At 41.0% G+C, this 19,968-nt stretch overlaps 1 protein-coding gene and 1 long non-coding RNA gene across 5 annotated transcripts in view; one reads left to right on the top strand and one right to left on the bottom strand.

Moving 5' to 3' along the window:
- The window catches only part of STK31 (serine/threonine kinase 31), a 53,615-nt gene extending 39,306 nt beyond the window's left edge, over nt 1–14,309 (bottom strand). For 2 of the 4 annotated variants that reach the window (XM_020781013.3, XM_073003296.2), the window contains exons 1-8: nt 14,168–14,309; nt 9,665–9,706; nt 9,528–9,580; nt 9,186–9,284; nt 7,327–7,401; nt 6,053–6,211; nt 3,113–3,471; nt 804–1,002 (exon numbers count right to left, since the gene is read on the bottom strand). In XM_020781013.3, coding sequence (XP_020636672.3) covers nt 804–1,002; nt 3,113–3,471; nt 6,053–6,211; nt 7,327–7,401; nt 9,186–9,284; nt 9,528–9,580; nt 9,665–9,698 — 978 coding nt within the window. In that variant the 5' untranslated portion in view covers nt 9,699–9,706; nt 14,168–14,309. Of the gene's footprint in view, nt 1–803; nt 1,003–3,112; nt 3,472–6,052; nt 6,212–7,326; nt 7,402–9,185; nt 9,285–9,527; nt 9,581–9,664; nt 9,707–13,878; nt 14,000–14,167 lie in introns of those variants that run through there. The other 2 variants (XM_073003295.2, XM_020781021.3) reach the window with 2 other exon arrangements.
- LOC144583444 (uncharacterized) lies at nt 14,277–16,853 on the top strand. Its single transcript, XR_013537209.1, has 2 exons — nt 14,277–14,396; nt 15,096–16,853. It is a non-coding gene; the product is annotated as an uncharacterized LOC144583444 (long non-coding RNA).
- The last annotated feature ends 3,115 nt before the right edge of the window (nt 16,854–19,968 follow it).

Raw genomic sequence — 19,968 nt, 5'->3', positions numbered from 1 at the left:
TGGAGCAAATGTGGAGCCGAACATCGAACCCTCACATTGGGTTACATATCTTGTGCAGTGGTGCCCCGCAAGACGATTTTAATCCGTTCCATTGAAATAGCTGTTTAGCGAAAACATCATCTTGCGAAAAGCGTTTCCCCATTGGAATGCATTGAAATCCGTTTAATGCGTTCCAGTGGGGAAAATAGTCATCGTTGTGTGAAAACTGCTCATAGGGAAGTCATTTTGCGAAGCGCCGATCAGCTGTTAGAATCGCTGTCTTGCGAAGCATCTGTTCCGAAAACACCCGTTTTGCGAAGATTGCCCACAGGGAAGCCATTTTGCAAAGCCACCGATTAGCTGTTAAAATAGTTATCTTGCGAAGCATCGCTCCCCCTCCAAAAACCGTCTTGCGAAGCACGGACCAAAACATCATCCAGCGAAAATCACCCATAGGAAACACTGTTTTGTGAAGCACAATGGCAATTGCAAAACCTCGGCGTCGTGTGGATTCGTCATTTTGAGGGGTAATCGTCTTGCAAGGTACCACTGTATTATAATTATTTTTACTGTTTTTGTTATTATATTCTGCAGCTCCCCAGGCATCTGCCTTTACCACCTATTTGGTCTGGCTGGCTCTACAATGAAGGTGATCTATAAGGTACATTGGGGACATCAGGATCGTTTGGCTTTCCCAAGTGCTTAAGTTTCAAAAAGGCGGAAAAACCCAACAACTTCAGAATGTTAATTATATCTGAAGTAAGAAAAGCCATTTTACTATTGAAAGACTACCAGTGAGTTATCTCTGAGATGCAGCACCGCACCTGTAGATCATGAGTTAGTTTCTGAACCTTTAATTCTAGTTCTTCATGTTGATGAATCAGATTCTGGTTTTCCTTTTTCAAAGCTTCTTTCTCCAGTTTCAGCTTTTCATTCTCCTCTATTATTTCCTGCTCCTGTTTGATTTTTTCCAAGCTAGTGTTCAGCAATCTTATATTATTAGAAGCTGCCGTTTTCTCCCTACTAAAAAATGAAACCACGATTTATCCACGAATTACAGTAGTGCACTTCAAGTGATTTGCTATCCAAGAGCCATTAGACAGATCACAACTCTTTGGGGGCTGGCATTTAACTTTCAATCATCATACACTTCACAAAACTGAGGTCAAATTGTACATTCAGGAGACACAAGCAGTACAAATTTCCCTACATTGCATTTGTCTAGGCTAGATATGGGATTGAACATTTTGCATACCATCATGTCAAAGAGGTATAATTCAACCCATTTTCCTATATGAAATCAAAGCAGATGGGGGGCAGGCTTTTAAATTTACAACCTCAGCCCTTACTATCTCAGCTGATCTATCTGACCTATTCTGCTACTTAATTCTACTGACTGAGTATGAGTGATAAGATATTTTATTAAACAGATCTGCCTTTTGCTTCAATCAGCTGCTACTTCTACATCTGAAAAGTATGAAAGAATTTAAAGCAACAGCAGCTTTGTATGCTACAGGGCCATCTAACCCAGCACTATCCACACTCTCCTATGGGGACAAAAACTGGGTTCCTGCCAAGACACAATCAACATCATGGTTCCTTCTAGGTCAATCCTACACCTTTGTGATGCCTTACGTTTCAAAGGGCAGAGACCCTGGAAAGCTAGGACTATGAATTATATTAATGCAAGAATAGGAAACAAGTTTTCCTGGTCATTTTTGTAACCCCCAAAGTCCCCTGAAGCAAAATTCTGCAATCAATCCATCAATCAAAAAGATGGCGAATGACATTCTCAGAAGTCTCTAGACTGGTGATATTCTTTTGAAATAAAAAGTAGCAAAGCATCCTCCACACACACCTCTTAAAAGCCAAAAATAATATTCTACCCATTTTTCGGCCAGAAATGGGCCATAGATAAAGCCCACAATTAGAACCAAAACACATTAATGTTGAAAAGGCGCAATCAAGGCACTCTGATTAGGGAAATCAGATTTCAAACAAATCCAGTGCGTATGTCCTGAAGATCAATCACAAAACAACAGCAAGTTAATAATATACATACTCATGGAGGTGAGGTGAGGGAGCCTCCTGCTGTTTAACCCTGACATTTTCATTTGTTAGGGATTTTTCTCTTCTAGCCACAGGAGAAGACATCTATCTCTGCCTCACTTTTTATTTTTTCTGCTTCTTGGAGGTCAATGCACACACCATCCCCACGAAACATGGGGTGGGAAATTAGCCACTGCGTCTTGCATACTACTGGACTAACTGGGTCTTGCATACTACTGGAAATGGACTGACACTGGTGGCTACCCTTCAGTCTGGAGACAGTGGTGCAAACTGTGTGCAAACTGCCCTTTACAGCTTAATATAATAATAACTATGTCCTGTCAAGTCAATACTGACTTACGGCAATCCCTTTGTCAAGGCTTTCTAGGTTGAGAGTGCTCAGAAGTGGTCTACCATTCCCTTCTTCTGGGAGCACCCTGGAACTGTGCAGCTTGCCTAAGGCCACTTGAACTCCCAAGCTATCCAGTCAACCTTACAGCTTAAAACAGCAAGAGAAAACAGGAAGTGATCTCCAAGGATATGCACACTTTTTTACACTTTACTTTAGGAGGGAATCACATACAGAGGGAGGCTAAACCTTATGGGGAAGTTAGATGCAAGGGTACTTGCAGGAATCTAGTGAGGATGGGGGTAAAGATCTAATATCAGGACTTAACAAGAACAGGATATCAAAACACAGTACTAGAGCCAGTTTTCAGTACTGCAAACCACATGCAAATATATCAAATAAGGAAGCTGTTTTACACATATGAAAACAACTCTGTCTTGCCAAAATGCCCCCCCCCCCGGTTTACTTTTTGAACTGCAAATCTCATTACCTTTCACTATTGGCTATGCTGGCTAGGTCTGATGGCAGTTGTAGGCAAAAAAAAAATCTGCCAGGCTGCAGCTGCCCACCTGATACAGTACAGGGGGATAAAACTGAAGACTGTCCAGTGAGTAAATCATTTTTTCCAGCAGGCTGGATCCAATAGTACTTCTCATAGGTGCTCACTGTGCAGAACTGTCACTCACTTCCCATCTCACTCACATGATTTCTGCTCATCTCCTCACTATGACTTACCTGAGAATTGACAAATCGTTTACAGAGTTGCTCTCATTCCTCCCATTCAGAGGTGATACATGATCACCAAAGCCCCCTTTTGGCCTCCTGCTTGGGAGAGGGCTTCCTCTGGCTCCCCACAGTGGATCTGAACTTTCTGAATTCCTGGGCTGGTATAAAAGGGAATCTTTTTTGGTCTCACAGTTATTACGCTTTGTGGGAGACTGGCATCTTTCAGCAAACCCTTTCTCAGCCACTTCTTCCCCAACATCCAGTACACCACACTCGGCCTGGACCACAATGGTGCCATCGGGACGTGTTGATTTGCATCTTATCTTAATTTCTTTTTCAAATATCAAAGTATTCAGAAACTTCCTGCCCTGCAAAGTAAGTTTAGAAAGCAGTGTTTGAATAGGTTTATGTAGAGCTTTCGAAATCAGCTTACAGAAATGAAAACACAGGATGAACATTAAGTTTCATTACAGAAGGGAGGAAAGCAGGGGAAGGCAAAAGACTGTGGCACTTTTAAGACTAATAGATTCATTGGATCAAAATCCACTTCTTCACACACAAGAGTATAAATATATGTTGCCTTTATTTATTCCATGGGGGTAAGATTCATGTGCACGTGAGGATACAGATAGTGACAATGATTCATTAAAACAGAATGGGACTATGAAGCTATTACCCTGTTTCCCTGAAAATAAGACCTAACCTGAAAATAAGCCCCAGTATGATTTCTCAGGATGCTCGTAATATAAGCCCTACCCCCAAAATAAGCCCCAGTTAAGTGAAACCCTGCCCTCCACCACTGTGCAGCAACCAGAAGAAGATGACATGACTGTATAAATGTAGATTGTTGTAACATGAAAAAAAATATAACATCCCCTGAAAATAAGCCCTAATGCTTTTTTGGAGCAAAAATTAATATAAGACCCTGTCTTATTTTCAGGGAAACACGGTAATTAGCTGATCCTTCATGGGGTGATAAGCTAGGTAGACCTGGCTGTAATTAGCATAATGAAAGTTGTTTGTGGAAAGTCAGAAGCTACCAATAGAGCCAAAAGTTGTCTTTCCCTTAGGGAAGGAAGACTTTGGCAGAATTTAGTTATACTTTCCATAAATCCTGTTTGTAATCAAAACTAACTTGGGTTTTACTCAAGATTGTTCAAGCTGGTATAATGCACATGGAGTTAAATAATAATTTAGAATTATGTATGAAGGTGGCATAAACTTTTTTTTGGATTCTGTCCATATTGGTTTATTGCCCTTCTATAAATATAATAATAAAACCGTATAGTTACACACTCTGTTCTTAAGGAGGCTCTTTGCCATTAGGTAACATTTCAATCCTTCCATAATATCCAAAGGATAAAAAATCAAAACCTAGATTGGGGACACTGAAAGATCAATAGAAGAGCATACAAGTTGACAAGAATAAGATATTCTAACAATAAATACTAACAAATATGGAAAATAAAGCAATGGACCACAGACTAGAAACATTCAGCATAGATTTCACTCTCAAATAAAAAAGATGCCTAGGGCTACAGTAACTATAGCATTAATCTCTAATGCAAACAAAGCAATGCTCAGAGTGCTGTAGCAAAGAATTTTAACCTATGGAAAGTGAGATATGTACAATGTTCAGGCTGGCTTCTGAAAAGGAAGAGGCACTAGACCTCATATTGCAAATATATCATGACTACTGGGACATACCAAACAATTTCAGAAGATCAGTTTGTACTTTATAGTTTGTACTTTGCTCTACTTTATGTACGGCAAAGTTTCTGACTTCACAGATCATGAAAAGCTATGGACTGTTCTAAAAGAAATGAGTGTGCCTCAGTACAAGATTGTCCTGATGTGTAATCTATATTGTAGACAGGGAGCTGGTGTTAGGACAGATTCTGGAGAATCAGAATGGCTCCCCATAGGCAAAAGTGCCAGACAAGGGTGTATTTTATCTCCCTATCTGTTCAACCTTTACACAGGACATATCATCTGGAAAGCAGGACTGGATTCAGACAAAAACAAAATAAAAGTTGGTAGGTCAATAATTTAACATACGCTGATGACACAATTTCACTGATAAAGAGTAGGAGTAACTGAAATGACTCCTGCTGAAGGTGAAAGAATTAAGTGCAAGCAAGACTGCAGTTGAATATTAAGCCAAAATCATGACTACAGAAGAACTATATAACTTTAATATTGAGAATAAAAAAACTGAAATCACTAAAAAATTTAAATATCTTGATTCAATTCAAATCAAATGGAGACTACAGTGAAGAAAAAAGAAGAAAACTGAGGTTTGGGAGGGCAGCTACAAAGGAACTAGAAAAGACAATTAAATATAAAAATGTCTCACTAGAGACCAAGACCTTTCAACACTGTTGCATTTCCAGTTTCTATGTACAGACATGAAAACTAGAAAAGAAAGAAAGCAGACAGGGAAAAGATCAATCAATTCAAAACACAGTGCTAGATGAGCACTTTGCAAATACCCTAGACCACCAGAAGGACAAACAAGTGAGTCCTAGATCAAATCAAGCCTGTACTCTTTCTACAGAGACAAATGACTAAATTGAGCCTTCTGTACTTTGGATATATCAGAAGACAAGACTCACTGGAAAAGATAATAATCCTAGGAAAAGATGAAATTAGCAGAAAAAGATGAGACAGACTGACTCTACAAATGAAGGAACAGGCTTGAGTTTGGAACAGCTGAGCATGGCTATTAATGAAAAGACATTTTGGAACTCACGCATTAATAGGGTGTCCCTAAACTGGAGGCAACTTTACAGCACGTAACAACTCCTCAAACTGAAATATATGACAAACATTTAACAGAATACTCTGCTTTGCTTCCTTGTTTCAGACATGACCAAAATTTATAGATTCCCCCAACAATGACAACTAGGCGATAATTAAGTCTTCAAACTCATTAGAGATCTGACTCACCTGGTCAAACAGATTTAAATCCTGAGTAACTCTTATCTGTAAATCCGATAGTACGTATCTTTGTGCAACACAAGGAAACTGAAACTGCGCCGGAATCTCAACTATCTCCGATCGACTGAGAATTTCAGAGTTTCCATAGTCAATATATAATACTTGGCACTATAAAAAACAAAGCAGTAGCCTATTGAAACTATAGGTTACAACAGTAGCAGTGCAATCCTATGTGTTTAGTCAAACGCAAGCTCCAGTGATTACAACAGGACTTACTCCCAGAGAAGCATATACAGGACTGCAGCCTTTCATACTCCCTGAAGAATTCCATCTGGAGCAAGCAGTACTATAGCAAGCGAAACACTTCCGGCAAGAAAAGGGAACATTTAGACTACATGCTGTTGGATCCCCATCAGCCCTAACCAATTTAGCAAATACTGTATTGAAGAATAAATGGGAGTTGCAGTACAACATATCTGGGGAACCCTATGTTCCCTATGCTTGACTTCCAGAAATTTATCTAGTAAAAAATATAAATATAAAATGAACCTCTGGCTTTGCTCACATACAAATCATCATCTTTCTATATATTTCTGCTCTCTGTCTATCCAGAAACCTGCACCTTCCTCCAAAATTAAAAAACAGAAATGGATAAAAAAGGGGGAAGGGGGTAGTCACTGCTTCTTTGTCCCTGAATCTTACTTGCAGAATACAAGACTAACGAATTCATTCTGTCTATAATCTTTGTTTTGAAGCTGGGTCCAAATGCTTCAACATCTGATCTAATTAGGAGATCCATACTTTTTTAGAATCCTGATGAAAACTTCTGGAGCATCTGGAAGCTTGCACATTCTTTTCTGACATTCTGGTTGGTCCTAGTAAAAATACTGCCAACAAAGAATTTGGAGTCCATTTTTCTAATGGACCAAGATGGCTATCTGGGGTTTCTTGTAAAATGGACGTATTTCTGTTCAGATCTACCCATTAAATATGTAAGTAAACAGCCTACAGGGAAAACATGCTAATTCTACTCAGTTATTTGAATATTTTGCATCCTATTTATTCAAGGCCAAGTAAAAAAAATTTAAAATGCAGGGCTGAAACAAAACTAAAGCAATCTGAAACCATCAACATGAATAGCGTATTAATGAAGAGCTGAATGTAAAAGTAATGCCACTAGCAAAAAGCTTTTCAGCACCTTTTATACATAAACACATTGCATTTTCCAACATTATTAAGAAAATCATGCTGTGCAGCTGTTCATTCAAAAAAATGTTTCTTGCCTTTTCATTACTGATGACCTTCAATACTTTACATCTGTACCAGCATTTATCTTCAGAAAAGCACCCTCCATAGATCTGCAAATCAAAATCAAAGAAGGGCATTTTAGAAGTTTATATATATTTGCTTTTAAAAATCTTGAGAAGGCTGCAATTCAATTATTCATAAAATAATAACAGCTGGCATTTAACCTGTTTATGCTTTTTTTTTTTTAATTTATCTGTCGGATTTTATGTCACCTTTCTCCTGGTACTGGAACTTAAGGCAGTTCACAAATCCTTTAAAAAGAACAAGAATTAAAAACATATATATTGCAATTAAAAATTAATAAATAAGAAGTCCATCAGATAGCCTGGCTCTAGCCATATGGGGGTTTATAGGTCATAATCACTACTATAATTAGGCTTTGAAACAACCCAGTAGCTAGTGAAGCTGCTATAAAAGAGGAGTTATGCACTCCCTGTAATCAGCCCTAGTAAAGAATCTGGCTGCAGCATTTTGCACCAACTGTAATTTCCCAATCATCATCAAAGGCAGCCCCATGTAGAACACATAGTAGTAATCCAAAAGCAATGCAACTGAAGCATATGTCACTGTAATCAAATCAGATGTTTTTAGGAATGGGAGCAGCTGGCACACCAGCTTTAACCATGCAAGAAATCCACTCCTGGCTACTGCCCAGACCTAAATAAATAAATCTGGTCCCTCTATTAAAAAAATGTTATAATCACAGTAAAAGATAAAAGTCATAATTTGCAAATCATCCAAAAACATCAACATTTTACCAAAGGAACAAATCAGTAAGTCAGATAATATCTTGATAACAGCTCCCATCATCAGACACTAACTATGCTAGTTAGGGGATGGGAATTGTGGTCTAAAAATATCTGGACATGTTCCCCAACCCTGTAATCACTGATAGTTCAGCCTATAAATGTTCACTCTTTCCCTATGTGTCATAATCTGGGATGCAAAGAACCTCAGAGGGTTTAGAGCAGCCGAGGTGGCTTTGACCTTATGATTCTTGAATAGTAACCTAGTTCTGTCTCACAGTACATGCCAAACACGCATGAAAGTAACAACAAAAATATCAAGCTCAACAAAGAAAACACAGAACTTCAGGGGAAAACATTTCCCACCCATGACTACCTTCCCCAACCCCCTTTTCCATAAAACATTGGAAATCAAAGAGAATGCTGCTAAAGCCTCCTGTGAAATATTTCCTGTATCTCATATGCAATATTATCCTTTATAATAAACTTAAAAGAATCTTTTGATTGCTCAGCTTGAGTAATGTAAGGATTTTAAAATACAACAATCTACATGGCATTACAGAATGCAATTACTACATAATGACTGTAGACATTTACACCCCACCTTTCCTCCAACAAGCAAGTATCATCTCCAATTTATCCTCACAAAAATCTTGTTCTGACTGAATAAGAAAGTGGCTAGTCTGACTGCCAAATGAGTTTTCCAAGTCAGAGGATACAAAACACAGAGAAAAGTCCAGAGGTGCTACCACCTCCTTAGTGATTTGTGCTGAGCTCCAATGGAACACCCGTCCACTGCAAGCTGAGGTGTCCGATCAAGACACAGTAAGACCACAGCTACCCAAAACCACTTTCAACAGTGCATGCTACAGAATGCAGATTCTTATGGTACATTTTAAACACACCGCTACAGCACTTTCTCAGTGCCACTACCCTACTGGGTTGCTATGATCACAAAAAAAGAGAGCCACACACTGTAATGAATCAATTGGGAAACAAGTAAGATACACAAGTAACCAATAAACAATTACTAGAAAAAATAAAGATTACAGTTACGTAAACAAAAAGAACTACACATAAAAACCTACCTTAGTAAGATCAGGATTGCCAAAAACTGGATTGGCTTGAGGACAGATTTCAGCTAGAGCACAGCTCGCCTTCAAGATGTCATCTTGTCTATTGATGTCCTAAAACATGACAAGTTGGAATCAATTTCAGTTTTCACGTGAAATGTTTTTAAACAGAGTTCCTTAAGAACACACTGTGAATTCTGAAGCGCTACAAACATAAGATATGTTCGAAAAACCATGGACATAAACCTTCTTCTATCAAGATTATTTTTCAATAATTTCTATTTCAAATAGCATAATCAATCCTCTTCATACTTTATTCAAAAAGCTTTATTTTATACTCTACTATCTTAAGCTTACCTGAGCCCAAAATGTTACTGAATCTTCCACATGGCAGCCAACTACATTTTCAACTGTGGGCAAAAAGGACTGGTATCAATTCACAATTTCAATGTTAAAAAAATAAAAACAATGTGCTGTTCTCTTAGCAGAGGTACCTGTATAATTATGCGCTGCATGTTCCTCCATCATGGCTAAACCTAAAACAAAAAACAGTCCACAATCTCAAAGACAATTTACATAACTAGTGGTTTAAGTTGAGCGTCAAGTGGAGAAGCAAATATTTTATAGCACCAGCTCCTTTCTCAACCCTCCACCCCAGCACTTTCTTCGGTCATCACGGGTCCTGGGAAACAACAGAAGATGGACACTGTCTGACTTCCAGTTGTAAAAAGATGGACTCCAGGGACATTCAATACAGGGGTGAGGAAAGTGTGGCACATTTATTTATTTATTTAACTTGTATGCCACCCACAGCTTTGGCCCCAACAGCTGTTTGTGTGGCTCCTGCAAGTCCCCAGACCACTGTATTATGATGGTGCAACAAAGCACTTAGGTTGAGCAAAGAGAAGCTATAGGGCAACGGTGAGCAGCTTTTCAGGGTCCTGGGCCTTTTTAAAAATTATTATTATTATTATTATTATTATTATTATTATTATTATTATTATTATTATTATTATTATTATTATTATTATTATTATTATTATTATTATTATTATTATTATTTTGCTCTTCCTCAATTTCGGAGGGACACGTCTCTTTCCAAAAGCCAGCCCCTTGTTTAAAGCTTTGCAATGCCTTTTCTGGGTGTACAAAATGGTCAGGGTTAAACAGGGTGACTCTGCTAGGAGTCCAGGCTGCCATCGGAAGATGAGATTCCATTAGGAACCTGGACTCCTACAGAGTCACCCAAGGCAGAATGTTCACAGCTGACGCCCCAGACTAAGATACATGCACCCTCACCAGGACTAAAGGCCACATCAGTAGAAGAGAATCGATAGTTCTAATGGTGATTGGGGTGCAGAGAATTCTGGATAGCACTGCTGGGCAGGAGAAGTAGCTGAAGATGGTGCTGTCAGAGGACAACAGCAGTGGCACTCACACTCACTTTTGTTAGTACTGTCCCAAAGGCAGCGTTAAACCGCTGCTGAATGTTTATTACCATGAAAACCCTATGATGAGAAAGTCCAAAATAAAACAAGAGATAGTGCTGGAAGATGAGGCCCCCAGGTCAGAAAGTACTAAATTAAAGCCAAAAGGATGTCTACTGGCTGAGTGCATAGGGGTAAAAGAAAGCCTAATGTTGCAAAACACACATAATTGGAACATAGAATAGGAGAAGCATTAATCAAGGTAAACGTGAAATTGTAAAGCAAGAAATAGAACGTTTAAGCATTGCAGTGCTTGGTGCCAGTGAACTAAAGTGGATTGGAATAGGACTGTGGTGGAACCCCCACGTCACGCCTGTCCATCATGGGAAACTCAAGGGCAGGAGCCTATGAGAGGACAGGGGGGGTGGAACTAAAAGGGCAGTTAGATAGTCAGACAGTTAGAAAAGAGGGTTGGAGAAAAGAGGTTGCAGATAGGGAATTGAAGACAGAGTTAGGATACTATACTGAGAAAGTTAAGAGAGAATTCTAGAGAGAATAGGAAAGAGTTTAAACATATAGAGAACACATGTAGTCAGAGAATATTATAACAGTGAATAAAAACAAACCCAACATGAAAGCAAATGATATTTAATAAGCTCCTGTGATTTGCATGACTTTTATAAAATCAATAAATCTGTTGAATTGGCAGCACGTATCTAAGATCTATTTGGTATTAAGGGAATAATACCTGGTGGCAGCGTGAAGTGAGGTCACACATCCAGAACACGGACTTGTGTTTAAGGCAAAATAAACAAAGGACACGGGGTGGGCATCACAAAGACATTTTCAGTCAGACAGTTAGAAAAACTGAGGCTCAGAAGGGCAGAAATGAGAAAATTAGAAAAGGTCATCAAGTGTAAGGATACGTCACTGGAGACCAAGACCAAGATCATCCTCACTATTGTATTTCCAATCACCAGGTATAGGTGTGAAAACTGGACAGTTAAGAAAGTTGACAGGGAAAAAAACTGATTTGTTTGAAATATGGTACTAGAGGAGAGATTTGTGGATACCCTGGACTGCCAGAAACACAAACAAGTGAGACAAATAAATCAAGCCTGAACTATCTCTGGAAGCAAAAATTATTCACTGGAAAAGACAATAATTCTGGAAAAAACTGAAGGCAGCAGGAAAAGAGGAAGACTGAATATGAGACAGATTGGCTTCATAAAAGAAGCCATGTCCCTGAGTTCACAGCTGAGTAGGGCTGTTGAGAACCGGACATTGTGGAAGTTACTCATTCACAGTGCCCCCCTAAGTTGAAGGCAACTTGACAGCATGTAACAACAATAAAGCACATACACTGGCTAAATCCCCATAGAGCTTGTGCCAATCAGAGTAGACAATATTGGCTAAATGGATGATCGGTCTCACTTTGAGACTGATCATCCATTTGGCATATAAATATACAGTGGTGCCTTGACTTACAAAATTAATCCGTATTGGAAGGGTGACCGTAACTCGAAAGTTTTGTTAAGTCGAAACACCATTTCCCATAGGAATGCATTGAAAACCAATTAATCCATTACAGCCAAAGGAAAAAAATATATCAAAAAATAAAAATAAAAATAAACAGAGAAAGTTGTGACAGCCGCCGCAGGAGGCCTCCCCGGCTTCCCTGCCACCATGACAGCCGCTCTGGGAAGCCTTCCAAGGTTCCCCGCCGCAGAAGCCCATGCTTCCCTGCCGCCATGACAGCCGCCGTGGGATGCTTCCCTGGCAGCAGCGGTCAGAGTGGTGGCGAACCTCAGGAGGCCTCCCCTGGTGGCGGGGAAGCCCGGGCTTCCCTGGTAACAGCAGTTAGAGCGGTAGCGAACCCCAGGAGGCCCCCCACGGCAGCAGTCAGAACAGCAGGGAAGCCCAGGGTTTTCCTGCCTTTTTCCTTTCTAAAATGGAAGCTCCGGCCACAAGTCGAACCAAAATTTTGCGTCCGGAGCTTTCCGTAACTCGACATTTTCGTAACTAGGGATGTCTGTAAGTCGAGGCACCAGTGTAGATCGCTGCTGGCACAGTTTGAATTGCAGAGGAAAAGACTGCATCTGCATGTGTTTCTACTTAGATTGAGTCATCCTTCCCCTTTAACAGCTGTCACACATCTTTCTGCTACCAAGGTAGGGCATGCAATCTTTTTTACATATTTGGTGTTTAACCAGGCGATGGCCCCAACAGTCTCAGCTTCCAAGTGCCATTGTCACTACAGACTCAGGGGGAGAACAAGGGAAGAGAGGTAGGGAGGGAAGGAGGAAGAAAACAGAAAGGCATTGCTAGAGAAAGCAGTGATGTAAAAAATAATTTCACTTCCCCTGCTTCTCCACTAAGGATCAGGGAAAGCACTTAATTGACAACTGATTGGGCCACAAGGGGTCCTTTGCTGTTTTGACAGGTGGAGCACACCTAAGGACCATGGCTCCTCCCCCTTGATCTCAATAGACCCTTTGTAGCCCAATCCACCCCACACCCAAAACAGCCAATCTGAACAGGCCCCTAGTGTAAGGTAGGTTTGCAACTGTCCTCCTGTATATTTAAGTCTTTGCATTGTGACAGACATACTGGATCAAAACAGCCACATGAACCCCCTCGCCATATCCACAACCCCCCTCGACTGCAATAAAGAGCTCCTTCCAAAGCTATGGGCAAACTTCAACTTTAAAATATGGATTTTTTTTTTACTAGTACTCTGGGATTCCCCCAACCAACATTCGGTAAACACACAAAATTACATACACTTGGAATTAAAGAATTCTGAACCCAAAACTACCAGAAGAACACAGCCTATGATCTTTCTAAAAACAAACTTAACTTCATTTCAGCAGTGTAAATCTGGGTAGATGGGGGTGAAAATTGTTAAATAACTGATATCTAAAACCTCCTGCCAATCAATTGTAAATCATCTGGAGATGAATTACTCAATAGATCCAGATCTAACTTCTGTCCAGGTCTGGGCAAGAAGCCACCTCAAATTTACTCCAGTTCCAAGCCCCTTACTATCTGTTCACGTCTTTTTTTTTTCCAAGGGGGGGACAGACTACGCCTATAGAGATCAAGTTATACAGTGTCTGGTTGTCAAATACACAGGTGCCATTGAACAACAGAAAACACCGACTTACTGGAATCACATAAAACAGAATTCTAATTTTAAAGTGGTCAGTAAGAGAGGGAGATCACGCATGATAATTACTGTATATACAAGAATATGTACATATAGAATAATGACGACATACAAACTGTTGAGAAGAATATGCCACAGCTCTAGGAAACTCCTAAGGTGTTCCTTCAGCGGCAGCAAAAAGGGACTAGAGAACCGTTGGGGAAGCCGGCGTGGTGGACAGGGCGGGCCTGCTCACTTTCTTTCGGCTCTAGAAGGTTCGGAGAACGAAAGTGATGGCGCCAAAGGCGCCCCAAGATTATGTACACCGCTTTCGCGGGCTTATCCTAAGCTTCCATCCCACCGTTTTGCAAAACGACCGCTTATTTGGGACCCGGACCCGTTTCCACACCCAGGATCCCTACCCGCAATCTTCCGAGAGAAACCGCGAAGGAGCCGCTTCCCTCACGCAATGCCGGCCCAGGGAAACCGCTCTAAGGGCCACGCGCTCCTTTCTGGTAACTCCAGGCTTGGGCGGCGGGCCGTTAACGAGCCGTTAAGGTGTAGGGATCGGAACCCGCCCGCCCACGCCGTCTGCGGAGGGCTTCGCCTGGGGTAGTCGCTTCCCGTGTGGGGGTCATTAGGCGCGTTTAGGTACGTCGCGGGAGTGGCTCCTCTCGGGGAAGCGAACGTAGGGATCCAGCCTGTGCTATAGGATTGGTTTTAAGCGGCGTGGATAGAATCCTAATGACTACATTACTGACGTGCTAACTGAGAAAGTAGTATGTTTAGACCTCCAGCCTTAAGTTCTTTTTCGACAATATGAGACGTACCCTTACGTCAGCGTTTTATTTAAAAGATTTATCCTCCGCCGTGCAAGTAACTCCCACAGCAGACGGCCTCACAACCTTTCTGGTTCCTTATTTGCCTTACAGCTAGGCTGGGGGGAAGGAAAGGGAGAAAAATCGTGGGTTCTAATGGACGGGGAACTGCAAAACCGGGAGGGAACACCTGCCTCTCATTTTCCCTCTATTAAAATATTCCCGTGCGCAAGAAAGTGAGGAGCACATATTTGCTCCAAATAACTCGTACTCCCCAAAACGTGCGGGGGCGAACAGTTCCCAGAATGCTGGGGCAGGTTAAGGTGGGTGCAATTTTTAAAAAACTTTCAGATTGTAAAGGGGGTGTCTCCTTTTGAATGTTCATTTACTACAAATCCCAGTTATTCAAACAAAGTACTGTATGTGTATCCTACTAAGCTATATTCTAATGGGCATAATGGTGGAATAGCCCAAAAGTACTGCTTTCTCCTCATCTACCTCAGGCTTTTTAATGTTTCCTCTTTTTAAACAGGAGTTTCTTGGCCCGTGAGAGAGACAAACGCTAATTCACGGTTGGGGAGTGCATTCCCTGCTGTTCTGCATATCCTATCCACCATCCTTTTTTAAGATCTTCAGAAAGTGGAGGAGGAATTCGTCTTTTTCCCTTTTGGAATCCATTGAGAAGATAAAGGGATATTTACAGCTACATCAGCAAAAAAACAAGTGCCTCTGAAAGCTAAATTAGGAAGTAACATTCACGGTACTAGCTGGGTCCTGCTTTAAATAGATATCTGGAATTCACTGTTAAGTCCTCTCATGTGAACTCAGCAAGATGCATCTAATAAATTTATTTTTCTCAGACTACATTAATAGGTATAGCACTGGAGTCAGGTAGTTAATCTGTCAGAATCTTTGATGTAAAGCTTTTAATTTGGTTTAATTATGTGCCTCTAATGGGACTAGAGACAGTATGGTGTAGTAGTTCAATAATGGACTAGTACTGTCCTTGGGAGACTTGGGTTCAAATCCCCACTTGGCCATGGAAGCTCACTGAGAGGTGGCAATGATAAAACCACTCCTTAAATAATGCATATATTCTTTGAAGCCCCTATTAGGGTAGGGACAACTTGAGTGCAAATTTATGTGACATAACATACTGGAAGTAATGGTCTTGAACATGCAAGTGAACTATCTGAGTATTAAGCAAAGGTGATTTCTGTGATTATATCATCCTCTGCTGTATTGGTGTTAGAATAAGAAAGCCTTTGTTATTCAGGTTATTTTAATCTTGTGAAAGCAATTTAAAATAAGTGTTTAAATTTTACAGGTACAATATCATTTCTACTTGTCCTCCTGTCAAACCTATCAGTGGTAATTTGACACTGTTCACAATGTTTTATTAGTGAGAAATGTCAAAGGTCTAAAACCTGAAATACAGAAAATAATAACATGCTATTCATGACAACAGATTTACATAGGTAAGAAATTAAGATAGATAAATAAGAGGGCTCTAATTCTGGTATTTAATCTCTGTAATTCACAATTCAATCTCCTGGCTTCAGCACTGGAGTTTTCCATTAATGTATAACTTGCAGAGGTGAAAAGGATTGTTTAAGACTATTGGCTGGATATTATTCTTTCCACTGTCTGAAAAAACCTTCAAATATTCACTGGTAAGAATGTTCTGAATCAGGTTTGCTTTGTTCTCAGCTTAAACAAAGTGATGGTGGAATGGAAAATGAAAGTGATGTTACCTGCTGTCAAGTTACCTCCAACTTTTGGCAACTCTATTAATGAGTTTCCACAATGTCTTGTCTTCAACAGCCTGGTAAACTCAAAAGGCTGTGGCTTCGTTGATGGAGCCAATCTTCTTTTATTGCAAGTTTCAGCTATTCCCAGTATTGTCTTTTTCAGCGAATCTTGCCGTCTCATGGTGTACCCAAAGAATTACAACCCCAGCTGCCTCCAGAGATAGTTCAGGCTTGATTTGATGTAGGGGACCCACTTGTTCAACTTTCTAGCAGTCCAAGGTAATCACAAAGCTCTTCTCCAGCACATTTCAAATGAGTCTCTTTTTTCTGTCATTTTCTTAACTGTCCAGTTTTTACATCCATACATGTTGATCAGAAATACAATAGTGGATTATCTTGGTCTTGGTCTCCAGTGACACATCATTACATTTGATAACCGTTTCTAATTTCCTCATTGCTGCTTTTCTGAGTCTCAGTCTTTCTTGGCTGCAATCTGTGTTTGGATTGATGACTGAACCATAATAAACAACATTTTTAACAATTTCAGTTTCTTCATTGTCAGCATTAAAGTTGTGTAATTCTTCAGTAGTCATGTTTGTCTTCCTGTTAAAACTCCAGTCCCGCTTTGCCACTTCGTTCACTTTTACTAAGTCTTGCCAAGTTTGCTACTTTCTGCTAGTAAAATGGCATCATCTGCATATCTTAAATTACTAATGTTTCTTCCACCAGTTTTCATTCTCCATCTGAATCTAGTCCAGGTTTCCATATGACATATTATGTGTATAGACTAATTAACAGATAAGGAGATAAAATGCATTCTTGTCTAACCCCTTTGCCTATAGGAAACCATTTTGTCTCCATATTCTCTCCTAACAGTAGTTTCTTGTCTATAGTATAGGTTATGCATCAAGACAATAAAGGACTAAAACACACCCATTTCTTTTAGAACCATAGTTTCCCATGATCCGCACAGAGGCTTTGCTGTAGTCCATAAAACATAGACTGATCTTCTGAAATTCTTTGGTGAATCATAGTAGCCAGTGGATATTCACAGTATAATCTCTATTGCTTCTTCCTTTTCAACAGTCCAACTTCAATATCAGGCATTTCACACTCCATATAAGGTGAAAGCCTTTGTTGCATGGAATGTACAGTATTTTTCCATGTATAAAATGACACTTTTTCCTAAAATAATTAGGGGAAAATTTGAGGGTTGTTTTATACACAGAAGGCAGCAGAAGGAGGCGGAGACTGAGGCAAAGAAACAATTGGGCTCGGCCACCTCTCGCTGCTGCCCATTGACTGCTTCAGCCGCCCCTGCCACCGGATCGCCCCCTCCAGCAATCGTCTCCTTATGTTTGGGCAGCGGCAGCAGCGAGAGGCAGCCGAGCCTGGCTGGTTCTTTGCCTCAGTCTCCACCTTCTGCTGCCACCTCTCCCTCTGGTTGCGAGCTCAGTGATTGTGCAGTCCTTTGACTCCTGCTTTTCCCTTTTGCTAAATCCCAGCTTTAGGAAATTTTCTAATTTGGGGTTAGAAAAGGGGGGCGTCTTATACATCGGGTTATTTTATAAATGGAAAAATATGGTACATTGAATATTGCCAGAGTGTCATTGTTTTGTTTTCCATATTTGCGGGCATATTCTTGTTAGGGTTTTGACAGACTCTGTCTCTGCATTTTGAAATAATTCTAGCAGAATTCAATCTGCTCCTGATGATTTATTTCTTCCCAATGCTTTCTAAGCAGCTTTCACTTCATGTTCTAGAATTGCAGGTTCATCACCAAGGATCCCTCTAAGGTACATGCAACTCCGCCTCCTTCCATGCAGCTTTCCTTCTCCCCTGCGCAGCACCTTTGGTTCCTCTCCCTACTGGAGTTGTGGGTAGTCATATATGAATATGAATGCACCCACACAGGTGGAGATAACAAGGGTCCGGCCCCATGGTGCTAGATGGTCCACTCACCAATCCGCTGCTGCCATGGGCTTTGTGCTCCCGTTCTATCACTCCAGAGCTTGCGATTGGCAAGCCACTCTTTGACCTGGCAGAGAGGCTTGTTGTCCTGCCTCCTGCCAGGAGTGGCTAATCCATCACTAGCTCTGGAGTGATAGGAAGGGTGTGAATGGGTTCAGTTTCAAATTTGACAACTCGTTTTGCGTGAGAAATACCACAAGAGACGTCTTCTTAACCTTAACAACTTCATCTTTATTAATAACAGGGAGATCAACATTGTTCATAATGGGGTCAAAAAAACTCAACTCTGGCAACAAGCCGTAACTGTCCATCACATAATCAGGTCTGCCATCAGCTGAACTTAGAGAGGTGCTGGGCCAAATCTCTCGGCATCTGTCGGCTTCTGCAGAGGCGCACTCCGTACTGTACAAATGGTGCCGCAGCATGAATGCCTTGCCCAGTCGCCTTCCAGCGGGGGGGTGTTACACCCCGCGCCTGGTCTTATTACCTGTCGTCCGCGTCCTTTATTCTTGGAGAAGACCACTACAGATCATTTGAGAGTTTCATATTTCATCTCCCCACTCTCCTTGGGCACAAGGTCTGGAAGCAGCCCTCCTAATTTTAGGTTAGGGAAGTCCCTCAATAGCTCCTGGGTCTTCACCCTCTCGTACTCCCTCAACCTCTCCAGCTCCCTCTTCCTTTTCCACAGCTCTAATTCTGCCTCGAATCGGTGTTCCCCTTGGCTACTTGTACTTTCCTCCCAAACGGACAACTCTTGCTCCACCCCTTTCGTACCCTTGCACTCCTCCACCAAGCTTATTTCAAACTTCCCGTCTTTTTCTTTTTTTGCCTCCGTAGCCACATTCTCTATCTGGTCCTTTTGTTCCAGCTCACTCTGTTTTCCCCCCTCCCTCCTTTCCTTTATCTTCTGGGGACAGCACTCTCTCTATGACTCCTTCACAAAGGGATTGCATATGTGAATACCCCCATCTCTACACCCAACAGAACCCCACACGCATGGGGACAGTTGTATGTGCGCACAGGGGAGAAGTCACAAGAGAGGTGGAGCCTCACTCAGTGGGGCTGGAAATTAGAGGGTGCATTGATCATTATAGAATTCTTCAAAGAACTCTAATATCTTTTCTGTATGTCTTCAGTATATTGTTTCTATCTTTTTATTTTCTCCTGCTCAAATACAGTGGTGCCTTGACTTATGAAATTAATCCGTATTGGAGCAGTGGCCGTAACTCCAAATTTTCAGAAGTTGAAGCACCATTTCCCATTGAAATGCATGGGAACAGGATTAACCCGTTCCAGCATTTCAAAAAAAATTAAAGCACACAGAAAGTCCCATCAGAAGGTGTATTTTTTAAAAAAAACACAAATAAACAGAGCAAGCCCCAAAGGCTGCAAAAAAACAACCCAAAAACAAACAGCACAGAAACATAACCCCCCACAGCTGAAACCCACCCAGAAGTTTCTAAAAAGCAAAAAGCAGCACCTTATCAGGCAGATTGAAGCTTCCTCCAATGGCACTCACTCCCCAGTGGATGGTGGCCAGCAGCCACAGTGGTGGGCCCTTACTCATGAACAGACCCATGCTGTTGGTGGGCTTTATTCATGAGTAGACCCTGGGCAAGAAGTGCACTGGCTTCCCGCGCCCAGCAGTGAACTGGAGCTGCCCTGCTTCTCCTTCCTCCTCTG

Source organism: Pogona vitticeps, chromosome 6 (assembly GCF_051106095.1).
Source record: "Pogona vitticeps strain Pit_001003342236 chromosome 6, PviZW2.1, whole genome shotgun sequence".
Lineage (NCBI taxonomy): Eukaryota > Metazoa > Chordata > Lepidosauria > Squamata > Agamidae > Pogona > Pogona vitticeps.
This window is presented reverse-complemented; position numbering and strand designations above follow the sequence as displayed.